General features: G+C 33.9%; 1 protein-coding gene across 1 annotated transcript in view; it reads right to left on the reverse strand.

Moving 5' to 3' along the window:
• ATP7 (copper-transporting ATPase 1) overlaps positions 1 to 16,198 on the reverse strand; it is a 76,084-nt gene extending 59,886 nt beyond the window's left edge. The window contains exons 1-2 of the mRNA XM_068765830.1: positions 16,127 to 16,198; positions 12,432 to 12,465 (exon numbers count right to left, since the gene is read on the reverse strand). Of these exons, the coding sequence (XP_068621931.1) occupies positions 12,432 to 12,465; positions 16,127 to 16,139 (47 nt within the window). The 5' untranslated portion in view covers positions 16,140 to 16,198. The remainder of the gene's footprint in view (positions 1 to 12,431; positions 12,466 to 16,126) is intronic.
• Positions 16,199 to 16,424: the final 226 nt, after the last annotated feature.

A 16,424-nucleotide genomic window follows, 5' to 3' on the forward strand; every position in this document is an offset into this window, starting at 1 on the left:
TGGAGTCACTGGTCACACATTTAATTCCAACATGGAGGTGGTATGATAAATGCTCCAGAGAAATGTAATATCGAAGATGTATCACATTAAGTGACCAAGAAGTCTGGATTTATCATACATTTAAAATATTTGAGAAGATACAGGTCGTTTGGAAAAATTATCCCGTATATCTGAAAAACACCTGTCTTGCCTTAATTTATTTATTAAATTATATTTATTCGTCAAAATACAACATGTATTTTCTTACATTATATTCAAAAGAGAACTTTGATTTGACCCACCCTATATTCAGCTGTTATTGGTTTTACAAAGACGATTTATTTTATATCTTTTAAGTGTTAAATAAAATGATTAATATTAATAATGTATTAATATGCTCAAATTGCAACGCAGAAGCAGTGCGTTATTGAATGAATCACGTTATAATATCAATATTATTGGAAGATCGATGATCGGACACATTGTGGCGCTCACAAAAACATTGTTGGGTGATTACTATAAATGTTTATAAAACATCTATTGTACCGTTTATATTCATATATTATAACAATCTGAAGCGTTCGACCCGTATGAATAGATATCTATGAAATAAAGAAAGAAAAACACGAATAGGCATGATGTACAACTTCTTTACATTTGTCACTGGCCAGATGTGACTCGGTGAATGACCTATTATTTTTTTTTTCTATTGTTGTCAATACATATAAGTCCACTATGTTTTTTCAAAAAACTTTATTACTACATCAGCATATAGAACCATTGCTAGAGTTTCCATCTACCACTTGTCGTAATTTTCGAAATGGTAGGAATATAAGATTTATAAGTTCTTATAAATCGGTTACAATAATCTATTTTAAACGTGATTCGACACTCCTAGGCACCTACAAATCGAAAAGCAAGACGCGTTTTGAGTAACAACCAAAACAGAGGCTCTTATTTCTCCTGTAGCGTCGACCTAGCAATCCTAGAGTGTGGTAGACAATATAGTAAAATAACTTAAAGTCGCGCACGAGTGGAGACCCTTAAGACAGTAACAATGTTAAAATATTTTGTTTACATGGTGTGCAATAATAATGTTCACACTCTAAGGTAAATGAAAAGGAAACTGCTGGGTGTCATTTTAAGAAAACAAAAGATAAACAAGTGACTAAGAAATCAGATAAGTCATGACCAATAACGCACTAACGATTTAGTCCTCCCTCGGGACCACAGATAAGATGGCTTCCATATTATCTAGATATGGTCGATTCCTATCACGGGATGTAGCCTAAATTACACCATAATGTAGGCTTTCATCTTAGTAGCCAACAACAACTGAGATCAAAGCCTACATCAAATTTATAGTCGATGAAGATCAAAAAAGATGAGAAAAGAAAGAATTTATGCTAAGAATACTTCCCTGTCATGAAATGACACTCGTCACGGACTCTACCTGTAACGTTATCATGACATGTTATTCCGATCGATTAGATGAGTGATTTGAACGTGAAGATTAACAGGTTGATAATATTACTTTTAAAAAATCATTCCACTATTGCATACTACAATACAATATATATATATATATATATATATATATATATATATTATTTGTCATTGGCTTGTACCCAGAATAAAATAGGTACTGTAGTATATATTTACACTTTTAAAACTGTTACACCTGTAAGTAATCTATCTCGACTACCGTGTACGTATGGGTAACATCTATTCATATATAGTTTATTCTAAAAGTACCAATCAATTCTCTGACTTTGACAAAAGACCCATAATATTTGGTTCTCTACAAATAAATAATTACTGGCCATCAAGTATCATGTGCGACAATTATTTTATCTTTCCGGCTACAAAATCATTGCAGCGATATAATAAGACGCAATTAACAGCAGACTTCAACTAACTGTTGCATCGCATAGTACTATTAATGCTTGTTATCTTATTAAACGTAATTTAGATACGTTATTTTATCGTAAAATCAATATACAAATGTATTAGTACAAACGACTCCTAACTAGATTTATATCCTCGTGAAAACACGTATAAGTAAAGATAACTTGCTTTGAGAAAGATACGACAAGTGTAATAAGGATTTAGGTCATAAAATTTTATCTGGACCTCTCGAGCATTCCACGTCGAAGTCACTTGAAGGCACTGCATCCAGACGCTCTTGGCATTTGAGAAGTGTCTCTGCCACTTACCTTACCTCTGCGCAAGCGATACATATAGATTCCGAGACTTCTAGAAGGCAGGGCGCAGAAGGTACTTACCCAAAAACCTTTGTTATTGTAGCTCGAAGGCTCCCTCGAGAGCCTTGGCTTTGGGTCACTATAGTTTTACCGGATTGGGAAGCCGCCTAGTTTTTAGATCACTTAAAGAACGCTTCATGAAGTGACTAAGTTCAAGGGCCCCCCTTGTTGGGGACCTCAACTTAGATACTACTACCACTTGAGAAAACATTAGTACTGGTAGAAGAAGTGACAAAAGAAACTTCGGTTACACTTCTATTTAGAATGTTCGGGGGTTGACGATTCCTGTGATACACGAACCCACTTCGATTTGGCAGAGTCCAGTTTGTTTTCAAACGGCTTCCCTTCATTAGATTTTGAGTTTTATTACTGCAAAAAAGTTTAAGCTAATCACAATGACAGTGTTATTCCTTTGGTCCATTTTTTTTATCAAATCGCCTATAGTTATAAATGTTAAGATTATTATTATTTATATCGTGAGATGAGATAAAACTATGTACTATGTCATTGTTTTAGTTCCGCAATTAAAAAAAAAAGGTTTATATGTTGCTCACAAAAACTAACTTAATCTTTGAGATTAAATCATAAAAATATGATTGCGGCTCATATATTTTATAATTACTTATAATAATAAATTAATTATTATATATCAACAACGAATTTATTATTGGCGGTAAGGTCAAAGAAATTAAAGATAACTAGTTCATATCTGCGCAAATTGACCCGCGCCTCAGGGTTTGATAAAGTTATATGAAAAAACAATGCCGATATAACTCAGAAATAAATCGTAAAGTAACGAATTCAATTTTAGGTATAGTTAGATAAAATCTTTCTTAAAAAACTTTTAAAAAACCTTATTCACAAAACGTGTATACAAGTGATGTACGTTTCCAAAAACGTTCAAGGTAACATCATGATGTACAGTCTTTATTCTTATATATTACTAGCTGATCCCGCAAACGTTGTTTTGCAAAAAAAAATTAAGGGTTGATAGTAGAGAGGTGAAAATTTAGGGTTGTATGTATTTTTGTATGCTGTATCATAATAAAATAAAAACCAAAAAATTTGTCTAAAAAATAAAAATTAGGGGTGGACCACCCTTACCACTTAGGGGTATGAAAAATAGATAGTAGCCGATTCTCAGACCTACTGAATGCGTATATAAAATTTGGTAAAAATCGGTCAAGCCTTTTCAGAGGAGTTCATGTTCGAACACCGTGACACGAGAATTTTATATATTAGATTATATTTATATATCTACTTTGGATCATTTAATGATCTCTTGTGTACATCACGAGTATAGCCGTAAACAGAAAGAAAGGTAGCAGCCGGCGCCGATCTGCCGGCGCTTTGTCAGAACCAACCAGCACAAGTAATCTGCACTGGTAATAGACGTCGAATTAAGAAAAGGACCAATATTTTGCAACCTCCGCACATGCAGTGGTAGTCATGCAATAAAATGCACAGAGACTCTGTGTTTGGCACTAATCGGTGTAACATAACTCCTGAAGATGCCCCGTGGAGGGGTGAAACACGTGTTGAGTAATCTGGCTGTGGCGGTTGTGTGATTCGCATTGTTTGCCGCATACGCATTTATCAGCGGGCTGGCGGGCGGTGCATTTCATTGCACGACTACCACTGCATGTGCGGAAGTGGCTAAATATTGGTCCTTTTCTTACTTAGGATGGACTTCCGCATGGTAACGCCTGATTCCATTAAATAGTTTCGACGTTAGCCTAGTACCTGAACTTCTCAAGGTAGAGCTGAAGCTCCCCACCCGTTATCATAAAGTGGGGATGCAGTAAACGGGTCGTGTCGAAAGGCTGGTCTAAGCCTCTATCATCTGAATATGTCGCCTTCAAGTCGTCATGTAATAGTCATCATATCATATCATCATCATAATGAAACAGAACAGGCATACCAAAAGGTTTATTACTCTATTTGTATATAGTGCATGTATATAGTGTATGTATATAGTGCATGTTGAAGATAAAGATGTTTGCAAATTTTTTTTTTCTAATATAAAGGGAAAAAGTTAATTTATTAAAACAAGCATGAAAAAAAAACAAATCTCAACAAAAAATTACAAAACCCACTGAGTTTCTCGTAAGTTCTCTGTAAGTGGAGCGTTATGAACTAATAAACTAAATTTTAAGCTGACGATAATAGATTATATTATATAGCTATTTTGACTTTACGTGCGGAGGATCACCAAGAATCCGCAGTCAAGGCCTTGTTATGAATGAGGCTTGAACTAAGCCGTGTGAATGTAGACCTACTCCGAAGTCAAGGTCTCCAAATGCAGATTAGGTCTGATGATATATATCTCCGTATCAAGAGTACCATTGCAATATGACTAAACATGTACCCTAATGTAACGCATTTTATTTTAAACCTTTGCAGTCATATACAAAATTTATTTTCAATTGTTTTGTATACAAGGAATAAAGTTTTTTCTCGTTACAAAAGTACTAAGCAGAAATCAAAATGATTTAAGTTACATCGATATTTCTCCGAATGAAATTCAAGATTGCAATCGCAAATTCGCTTTTGTACTTTTTGCAGTCCAACGAGGTAAATTATTTGAACATCGTACATAAAATGAATTTTTTTTTAAAGTAAAACACTACTTAAAAAAAAAAACCTTACCTTATTTTCGTAAGATAGCTTAGTTCTTTCAGCTTTTTCAGATTGACACACACACACGACTGACACTACCTATGTAGCGTTTTGATAGGTTAGTCGTGCGACAGAGATAAGGCTCTACGAAACTGAAATTTGATTGTCTCTTTCCAAAGGTCGATGTGCAATATTAATCGCCGGGTATTATAAATATCCTAATCAATTTCAAGTACATTTGTAGGTTACAAAATGGCGACCCTTATTATCCTATTAAGTATTTTTAATAAAAAAAAAACAATAATACTTCACAGTTTTGTTATCTTTGCCATTATCAAGTAAACCAATTGTTTAAACAAAGAGAACAGTTCAATCCAATTATAACAACAAAAAGACATAATACGTAACTCAGGTTATATAAATAAACTAATTAGTACTAATAAACATTCACAGTTGCAAATATTACACTATATACAGAGTAATACCTATGTATAGCCCTTTTTTCAGAAAATGAGCCACACGTTCTCCTCGAAACATTTTACTACCATCGGCTAGGAATGATGATCTGCTAAGAAGAGCTGGCCAGAATCTCAATAATTTCCGTTAAATTAAATTTAATAATATTTGATTACATTACATTACATTATACCATAACAAGGAAAGTCTCGTGCATTTCGGACGATTGTAGACGGGGACACAAAAAAACCAATAACTACATTATCATTCACGATTTCTATCGTTTCGGCGTCCGACATAAAATCAAAAATCACATAGGTACAGCGGAAACCGCAAGCGGTTTTATCACGAGGCCACGCAAAGAGCGGGCGCGAACTAATAAAACAATAAATCGAAATAACAGTGAAACATAAAACGTAATAATTAATTTAATCATCACAACAAAACAATTTCATTTTATCTAATGTTGTCATAATCCAAACACTTAAGGTGATAAGAACATAGTAAGAGTACACACAAGTAGAACATAATGAATGTAAAATTTATTTATTCTTTCTATCATAGCTCATGTTTTAGAAATTTATACAGGACACTCATAGACCTAGGCTGGTGCTATTAGCCTAAATCTACTTAATGTCTAATCTCTCTGCGTCGTTGATAAAAAAGACTGCCAAAATAAAATAGAAAATAAAATAAGATTAGTAGAAAAGTGTAAACAGCTGCTGTAAACTGCTGTAAAAAGTGTAACAGCGAATAATAAAAAATTCTTAGAACACCGATATACCTATTGTAAAAGATAACTTGTGATACTAACCTCACGTGTTATTGCTCATCTATAAATAAATGTCACGCTAGCAGTAATACGAATCTAGGATAATATGAGCAATGGTAGCTCAGCGGTAGAGGACTGGTATCTGCGATCGTCGATCACAGATTTGATTCCCGGTATATATATACATAATTCACACTGTGCATTAATTATATAGGGAATGCCACAATTCACAAATAAGTTTCTATAGGACGGGCTGCAGGGTCCTGTGCGTATTATAACATAACACTGCCATCGCCAACCCATCTGCCAAGCGTGGCAATTATGGAGTATCAATATATATATCTCTTTGAGAAAAGCCTATGTAATGCAATGGGGGTCCATGGGTTGAAACAACGACGACGAAATGACTTCATAGAAGATCAGGCTATTTCATTATGAAAAGAGTTTACTTTTTTCTCAATTTTATTCGCCGCTTCTTCTCCAGTCTGAAGCTTTAATCATTTAAATAGGTGGAAGACACCATGAAGTCAATAAGAGAGATAACCTATAAATATAAACAAAACGTTGGAACTTTTAACAGAACTCTTATTGATCGTCAACTTATTATCTATTTATTTTTAAAACTTTTTTTATTTTTGACTCTACTCTGCTTCTCAAGGTTTTGTAGTTGTGGAAAAGAAGCAGGAAGAAATTCCACAACAACACATCTTTTAATAAAGTTTAACACAGACTTATACATTCATACATATCCAATGTTTAATAGAGAAATTTTAAATTGTGTAAATTATATAAGGTTGTATTTCGGAAATCAAACCCGCGACCTACAATCGCAAGTCTCACTCCCCTACCGCTGGACTACTACTGTCTATGAAGTCGTTTACCTTACATTTACAATTAGCGCACAGAAATTCTTTGATCTTTTTTAAATCTTGCAATAGAAGCTTTCTCAACATTATCAGAGATACTATTGTAAAAGCGTATAAACATTGCGCGTAGAAAGATTCACTAACTTCATAAAGTCGAGGCTTAAGTACGCGTCATTTCTCATTGCATCTGGTGTTTATATCGTGTATTTTATGTATACCCTTATGTTATATGTATACAATTACTGAGAAAGTCGGCAATGTTTTTTTCAATGCTATGAAAATTTCCCTAAATTTATATTCGGGATGGTTCTTCCTTTGAGATCTTTAATAATATATACCAGAATATTATATGCCATAAGGAGTTATTTTTATGCTTTTAACTACATTGTATTAGTTGTATCAAATACAGTTTTTAATATATCTTGTTGTTCCTAATATTATAAATGACAACATTTAGTTTTGAATATACTCATTAATAAGGATAATAGTTATAGACATTATATCTAATGAATATCTGACCACAATCCCAACTTCTGACTCTGATTTTAATACTTCCCTACTGATTTAAGGATATAGTTTAAACTCTACCGTATAAAATCACGAATGTAATCATTTCACATGCACTAATTAAAATAAAGAATATAACGCACACCACAAAACACAATTGTAAATAAATAGTTCGCACCAACTTTCGTAATATTAAAATTTTAGCGGCAAAACGCGACAGACAAGACACGTCCGATACGCCGCAATTACGCGTGTGTACTGGGCAGCGGCGGGTTATGTAGGTGAATGAAAGTCCGTAGTGATGTGAGCATTGTCTAAGTTATCGATAGTTTTGTAAATATTTTAAGACAATTTATTCCGTAATGTTTTCAAATGTACATAATAAAAACATAAGAATTGGATCTAAATTTAATTTCAATTATTTAATACGTCTTTAAAAATATAACAAGTGCTTTACCCTAGGTAACAAGTCGAGGAAGCAATTATTTTTTGCAAATAAATCCAATAGTAACAATACCACGTTGTCAGATATACAGGAAAAACAAACTAACAATGACTTTTTCGATAATTTTTTATCATCATCATCATTAATATTTCAACCGCAAGAAGTCCACAGCTGGACATAGGCTTCCCCACAAACTTCTATTAAGGTCAATTAAAAGAGGCCCGCATTCAGCGGTTTCCGACGACTTTAACGTGGTCTTCAGTCATCTGTCCATACTATCAGTCCGTGATCTCCAGTCCAGAACCTTAAGGAACCAGTGGCCGTCTTTGTTGTAAGCAGAGATATTATTACAGAGGCAGTGACTAGCAAAATTGAATTTTCCTTCTCTTACTTATCACATATAATATTTAAATTTGTATAAACATAGTATACAAATCATTTACCCATGTATTGTTGTATTGTTACTGATGATGTTAATGCTGTTAGCCTTAAGGCTTTTACAGCTTCGTCGGTACTGAGTTCAAGAAGCGGAAGGGTCCGTGAACTAGATTATTTACCCATATTAACTCAAAACACAACTCAAACATATTTTGACTAAATAATTTTAAGCATATATTACAAAATTAAAACGATGCGTTTTTTGAAAGTCTAATTTGTAAGAGCGATATTAAATAATTACCACCATTGCTTACTGTTGTAGAACTTAATTTGGTAAGACGAAGAGTGTGGATGTGGCTTTGCGTAGGAAATTATCTCAGAGTGCCTAATGGTTCAGCTAGCGACTTATGATAACAGATGAGAGCTGCAACTAAACTACGGTAGAATACGAAGGTTTTCTCATAGTTTTGACATAAGGCCTTATATAAAACCTTGATTTTTTAGCCAGTGACATTCTGGTATAACTCTTTTGTTGCTACCACAATCCATATATGTTTAGCTAGGAAAAAAAATAGGGTTCATGAAGTTAGCCAGTACATCTTACCACCAGCAAACATCTTGTTTTAAACCGGCATACAAAGATTAAATTTCTTTATAGCATAACAACGTAAGCAGACTTGAAAACTACGTCTGTTTTATTCCTATGAACATAATATGAATAATAAAATAAAAAAAATCCGATATCGATAAAATTAAAAAGACCGTTACATCACTATAATGATTAAGCTGTAATAGCCGCAGTCCTTGTCTGACTCTTGAGAAATTATAGAGATATCCGCCGTCATTGCAGATTAAAACTTAAAACGTAGAAAATAAGGTTTATTTTGTTTATGCGTGTGGTATAGAAGGAAACTTGAATACAAAGTACAAAAATCAAAATAATGTATAGTTTTCAATAGTATATAGTCACATATATCACATATAGGAGTGATGGTTTATACCATCTTTTAGAGACTTCATAATACTTAAGCCAATAGACGCCTACTACAAGGCATAGGTCACCTCAAAAGATATCTATTGGGGGGGATACTCCATAATCGCCACGCTTGGCAGGTAGATTGCCGATCGCAGTGTGGTATTACGTTGCTGCCCATCTTCTGGAAACTTATTTCGTAGTGGCAATCCTGTATAATTAATGCATAGTGTGAATTACATAAGATTGTGTCTCGGAAATCGAATCCGCAACCTACGATCGCAAGCCTCGGTCCACCGCTGGGCTACCACTGCTTATAATGATATAACACAAATATAATAAAAATAAATTTCTGGACACCTGTCAATAAAAAGGTGAAAGGTTAGCAGTTAATATAAGAATAAAAATACACATTTCTATAGATAGAACAGAATATGTTCTTGTATACCACTTAATAGTTTCAATTCCAATCATCAGATGCTCGTTTGGTATAAGACATAAATCATCTTCGTCAAGGTTAATATATCACCAACCAAATAAGTTACGACTGGGCTTCATAGCCGTAATTTTTTTTTTAAATTGTAAGATAGTATTTTACCGCCTGCTACTTTTTTAATTATTAGTTAAGAAATGGCCAGCGCGTCTCTTATAGGCTGTAATTCGTAAGTCAGCTTTTAAAATACGCGACATGGTTCTAGGCGCTATTTTCATTTCCCGAGATAAAATTTCTTGCTGTGACCGCCTTTTTCCTCAGAACACTCTTTAGATTTATTATCTGTCACAGAAGTTTCTTTGTACCTGTCAATAGCCCGGTACAAAGACATTTATCTAATGGATTCAGGCGTTATTTTGCGGAAGTCCATCGCAAGTAAGAAAAGGACCAATACATAGCTACTTCCGCCAATGCAGTAGTAGTTGTGCAATATAGTGCACCGCCCGCCAGCCCGCTGATAAATGCTGTCTGTGTAGTCTGTGTTTGGCTTTAATCGGTGTAACATTACTCCTGAGGATGCCCCGTGGAGGGGTGAAACACGTGTTGAGTGATTTAACGGTGGTAGTAGTGTAGTTCGCATTGTTTGCCGCACGCGCATTTATCAGCGGGGTAGCGGGCAGTGCACTTTATTGCACGACTACTACTGCATTGGCGGCAGTAGCTATATATTGGTCCTTTTCTTACAAAGACATTTGGCTAATACCATGCGTTTGGAGGATTTTGACACCATATCTTATATAATCCAATCGCAGCGATTCGGTTATTTTTCACCGCACCCCATTTAACAATATATTGGCGCGAAAATAAGAAAACACAATTAATAATCATATAAAAAGTGACAGATTCCAAATTTAAAAGTAATAATTTTTTTTATAACAGTATTTATGGCCAGACTATGTATATCGTCATCATAATGTCAGCGGAAGTACACCTACTGTAAGGCATATCTTTGAAGATCATCACGATGTCCGGTCTAGCGCTACCCGCATCCAGCGACGGTAAAGATAAGAAATATATATATACGTAACAATATTTTATCTTTTAATGAACCTTTTAAGAATGTCGCAGTATGAACTTTATAAATGTTTCTTAATGTTTATCCAATAAAAGTTACCAATCGAGTAAAGGGGCTCTCTCAAATCGGAATGATATACGCGTTTCGACATCCCAAGCTGTTGTCCTCTCAGAGGTCCTTGCACCCAGTCCACCAGCGCCCGCTTAATCGATATAGCTTTGCAGCTTCTTAATCAGATGAAATAACAAAATAATTTATATTTCAATTTTGTTTACTTTTTATCGATATAAAATGGCACGAGGTCTCATAGTAATAATTGGCATCTTTTTATTTTAAAGGCCTGCGTTATTGAGGACCTCTTATACACCCTATCTTGCCGAAGAACAAGGTTTGACATTCTTTAATGATTGTTTTCACGTACTTCTCTTTTTATTTCTGTACTCTACTATCATTCATCGTGTGATCTATCTTTCCTTTTCTTTCATTCTAGAATTTCTATCATACCCTTTCATACTAATATCCGTTCATTCATAGCCTCACTAACATCGCCTCGTTCAAATTTCAAATTTCACAATTTATGCAATTTTATATTCTTATATAATATATATATTTATTGTACATTTTTACAGTTCACAGTTTTCAGTTTTTATTATTTACACAACACTATTATGAGGTTTTTTTATATTATTTTTCCGTGGTAATTGGCACGTTAGCAGAGTACCCGCTTTGAGCAGTCTTTCATTTATTTCTTCATTTAACTTTTTCATTTAATGGATAGTGATTATTTATTTACGTCATGATTTAAATGACAGAAGAGCCTGATGTAATCAAATTCAGGTCTCACTTTTATGGCATACTTAAAGTTACAAAAGAGTTCCAGAGCCATGATCTGTAACGAACCTATAGTATAAGCACAGATGTGTTTTTAAATCATTTACACAAATTCAAACGGTTTTGTATACAAATAAATTAAAAACATCGTACGTTAAACGGGTTGCGTTCTATATTTGGAGATGAAGCGTGTACGGCTCTGTACACCAATAGCTCACTTTGCGTCGTGGTTACGTTCCAAAAAAACTCGACGCAAATTGAAACGCCGAAAAGTGAATTAAGATTTTCTATAGCAAACCATGTAAAGATCGAAGATAGGTTCTAGGGTCACGGAAATACTACTCTTTGAAAAGAAAATTGTACAAAGTAGATATTTAAAAAACAAAAATAATATTACTCTGCCAATAAATAAATTGCAATAATATTTACGTTTTTTGTAACCAGAAACAACACGTAAAAATTTATATAAATTTATTATTCTCTTTTAAAAATTGCACAACAAGTCTAAAATTAGCAAAACAAAGTGAAAATAAAACTGTGTTAAAATTGCGTTGATTTTTAGTTAGAAAGGGCATCACCGAGTTTTGGTGGCGTGGCGCAATTAAATACAAAAGTGTTGCCATCTTTTAAAAAAAAAAGAAAAATTCGAAAAAAAAACTAAAGACTAACCCAAAACAACGCTACCTCGAAAATCTAATGACGCACAGTGAAAATTAGTACTAATTAAGCAGTGACGCAACTTCGAAAAAAAAACGCAAGACGAAACGACGCAAAACGAAGTATTGGTGTATAAGATTATTATTAAAGCAATCGCATCGGGGTAATACACTTACGGTGGCGGTTTTTCCAGCATTTCGGTGTCCTCGTCTGCGAACAAAACAATTGATTATTATTTATGTAATCCCCTGTGCTGACAAAATACCGTAACACATCGTCGATAGACTTTAGATCGACAGACAAATAACCGAAGTAGCAATATGGCGACGGACAAAAATTATAATTTTCTTTTTTAAACCTATATTATATTTACGGTGTTTATTATTTTTGAATAGGATGTACTACACACCTTTAAAGCTTTTATAACTATAACTAATCATCCTGTATATTATATCGTCAAAATTACACTTCGATCTCGTGTGTTGGGCAAATTTCACTTAGCTAAATGTCGTCTGAAAATTAGTCAGTGTACAACATTGATTGTACTAAAAGATGTATCTATTTTATTTAATATTCTTTATTGGACACCCTAGGACATATTTAAATAGTTTCGTAATAATAAATAAAAAAGTACAATGGGCGGTCTTATCGCACAAGGCAATCTCTTACAGAGAAGCATAGTATGAAAAGTTAAAAGTGTGAATGTGAAAGAAGGTAGTTACGTATTAGTAGTTAGTACGTATACAAAATGTACATATATACAAACATACATACATAAATATGCACTTAATGAGAAAACTTTTTAATTTTTCTTTTCAAAAGTATAAATGAAAGTGAGTGGTTGCGCGGGTTTTAGGAGGCAGAGGGCGCTTAACCTACACCTCGCAACTAAACGGACCCCCTGTGGAGCCTCAGTTGAACACACAAAGTCATTACCAGATTGATTAATCAAGATGAATTCCAACGGCTTATACTGTATATGTTAATTGAAGTCCGCCAATTGCATATGTATAACATTATCAATATGTACACGCGAGATCGAAGCGTGTGACGTAGCCGGCTGACGTCACGGGTCCTAAGTGTGTAACCACCACTAGTGTGTGTGCGTGTGTGAGTGAGTATATATGCAAAAACACTAAATCTATTGATTCCACACATATTCTATAAATATACATAATGACGCCTGACTTAGTACATATCCGATGATTTACACGATAAATGTTTCTTATTTCTTCTTTATAACACAAAGAAAGATGGAAACATAAAGAGACATGGAGTTGTCGTTGTTATTTCTGCTCGTAGACGTTAACTACAACGGATAGGCATTCTTATAATATCAATGGCTATAAAAACGCTTGATAGGCAGGTTGGCCATCGCAATGTAGTATTATGGTATGCAGAGCTCCCTGCTGTCCATCCTCTGAAAACTTATTGGCACAGTGGCAATCCTATATGATTAATGCACGGTGGTATTTATATAAGATTGTATCCAGGGAATCGAACTTGTGACCTACAATCGCAAATCTCAGTCCTCGAGCTACCATTGCTCGCTCGATAGATGGAGTAACACACAATTTGTCATTTGAATTAATTTCTTTAAAACAAATTATATTTCAACATCGATACATGACTATGGAGCAATTTTAAAATATAACATAATACAGATGATTATTTATAGGTATAGAAACTTTAAAAGGGTGGTAGATTAATAATATTACTTATGGTATACCTTATACCGAAAATCAATGCTTTTATGAGTAATAAATAATTTAATGATAATATTAGAGGGACCGGAAAGTAATGTCGTTTCTGTCGACATAATATATTTCACAGAAAAACCGATTGATTTCTACCGCTCCAGCATTGAAAATTTGTATACTAGATGGCAAAAGGTTGTTGATAACGAAGGTGAATATATTGTTGATCAGAAATAAAAACTTATTAAAATAAGATCGTGTGAATTTAACTTAAGAAAGCGACATTACTTTCCGGTCCCCCTAATACATGAAGATGACGCATTTACAAAATTCTAATTTCTACATATTAATTACTGTTTACTATTTATACCTGTAGACTTTGTACTTAACGCATTTCAAAAGTTTCAGATATTTCACTTTATACACGGTGATTGAAAAAAGGTGTAAAAGCGTTTTGCTGATAAATGACCTGAACATTCATTCCTTTAAATATTTTAAACTTATAACCTTTATAATATAAAGTTTATTCGTAATTTAAATACATGTTAGTGTAATGTACCGAATCAAATACTAAAAACCTGCCCAAACTATTTCGATGACTGCACATGTGTAGAACACTCCATCGGACAGTTGCCCGCTTATTATCAGACACGAATTGATAACGTTTGGTTCTAAACGACGCTTTGTGAGCCAACTAACTGCTCGCGGTAACGCAAACTGTGATTGCATTCAAGGACACAGCGAAATTTTTATACATTATGCCATAGGTTAACTGATCGAATGTTCTAGATTCTTTCCCCGTCTAATAAAGACTCATTGGTCGATTATAACTCATCATCAGCAATATATAATCTGTATATGCCGACGACATCTGATTACGACATAAATTTAATTGTAGTCCTACCGAAACCACTGTACCGCTCTTCTCTGAAGGCCGAGGAAAAAGCATGAGCGGGGTGTGTTGAACTATTTTGATTCGAAGAAAGTTTTAGAATAGACGCGGAAGGCCAATAACTTCCAGACGAACAAAGTCTGCATGGGCAGATAGTAAACAATAATTAGTTCTAATATGCTGCTATCCGACCTTTGATAACGCTTTTTCTTACTAAATAGTCATTACTATTATATAAATATCATTAATAAATCATTACGTTATTTCTGAAAATGTTAGTGTATACTTATACATTAAATAGATATACTCTATTATTATAGACTCCTTTCGAAACTCGCCGACATAAACAAACTGCGAAAACTCATCAAGACATCTTTCCATCTCACACAACTACTAAGCGGGCACGGGTACTTCAAGCAGTACCTGCGCCGTTTTAAAATAATCGGTAATGAGACTTGCCCATGTGACGTCTCCACAGTACAGACTTCATCACTAACTCGGACACTGTTCCCGATTCGAATCCAAAAGACGTAATCACGTGACCTTATGTGAAAACCTTAATATCTACTATCTAAAAAATCTACTGCAGAATCCTTTGTGGAATTGGCCTGGCACATTGTCCTAAATCTCAAGGCATTTAACAGTCTGAAGCGCTTAGGCAGCGACTTGAAATAAAATAATGTACCAACTAATATATAATTTAGTAAAACTTCCAAATTGTATTGTTAATATGTTTAAATTTTAGCTGTATATACTCATAAGAGAAAATTGTATAAGAAAAATTTTAAAAAATTATAAAACGCTGTCGTGCCTCGCAGCTGGGAGAAGAAAGATCCGTGTTAAATAGCAACAACCCTCTTCCAACTGTCTGCGTTTAGTAAAAGCGAAAGAAAAAATTAAAAAAACATCAGCGATACAAATTAGAATTAATTAAAAAACATACATTAAATGACAGCAAATGAACTACATTCACTCTTTTTTATAGTCCCCATTTTGGAAGGCTTGTCGTTTCTCTATCATTTTTTGGGACAAGGACTTTGATTTCACTAAGTTTTTTATTGTAATTTTATTTAGTTTTCTTCTTCATTCACCCCACAGCTTTTACACCTATCAATCACCCTGTATAATGATTAGTAGTAGTTTAGTTAAGTACTTTAAGAATAAAAGCGAATCTTTGATCTCTGCTCATCTTTTATCTGTATGATCGTATATATGGCTATATATCAATCACTGGACGTCAACAAAACATAATAAGCTTTAGGTTTATTCAATAACTACTTACTATTTGTAGCCATGCTGACTGTTCCTAGACGACAGCCCTCCTTTCTCCTTTCATATTCTTAGGGCGTTCAACCTGTAACGATAGAGATAATGTTATCAATCGATATCGTTATCATTTTTACGAACGAAGGCAATGGTTAACTCAAAAGTAGCGGTTTTCCACCTTTTGTTGGTATAATACCGAGTTTAGAATACTTTTATAAAGCTTAATAGAATGACACAAATTTTAAAAGATGTATTAATATTACCATTATGTACAAGAATATATGAATAAATAAAATTAAAAAAAAAAGAATGAA

Source organism: Battus philenor, unplaced genomic scaffold (genome assembly GCF_028537555.1).
Source record: "Battus philenor isolate CCGP_79_NKW_IND1 unplaced genomic scaffold, ilBatPhil1.0.hap1 SCAF_20, whole genome shotgun sequence".
Taxonomy (NCBI): Eukaryota; Metazoa; Arthropoda; class Insecta; order Lepidoptera; family Papilionidae; genus Battus; species Battus philenor.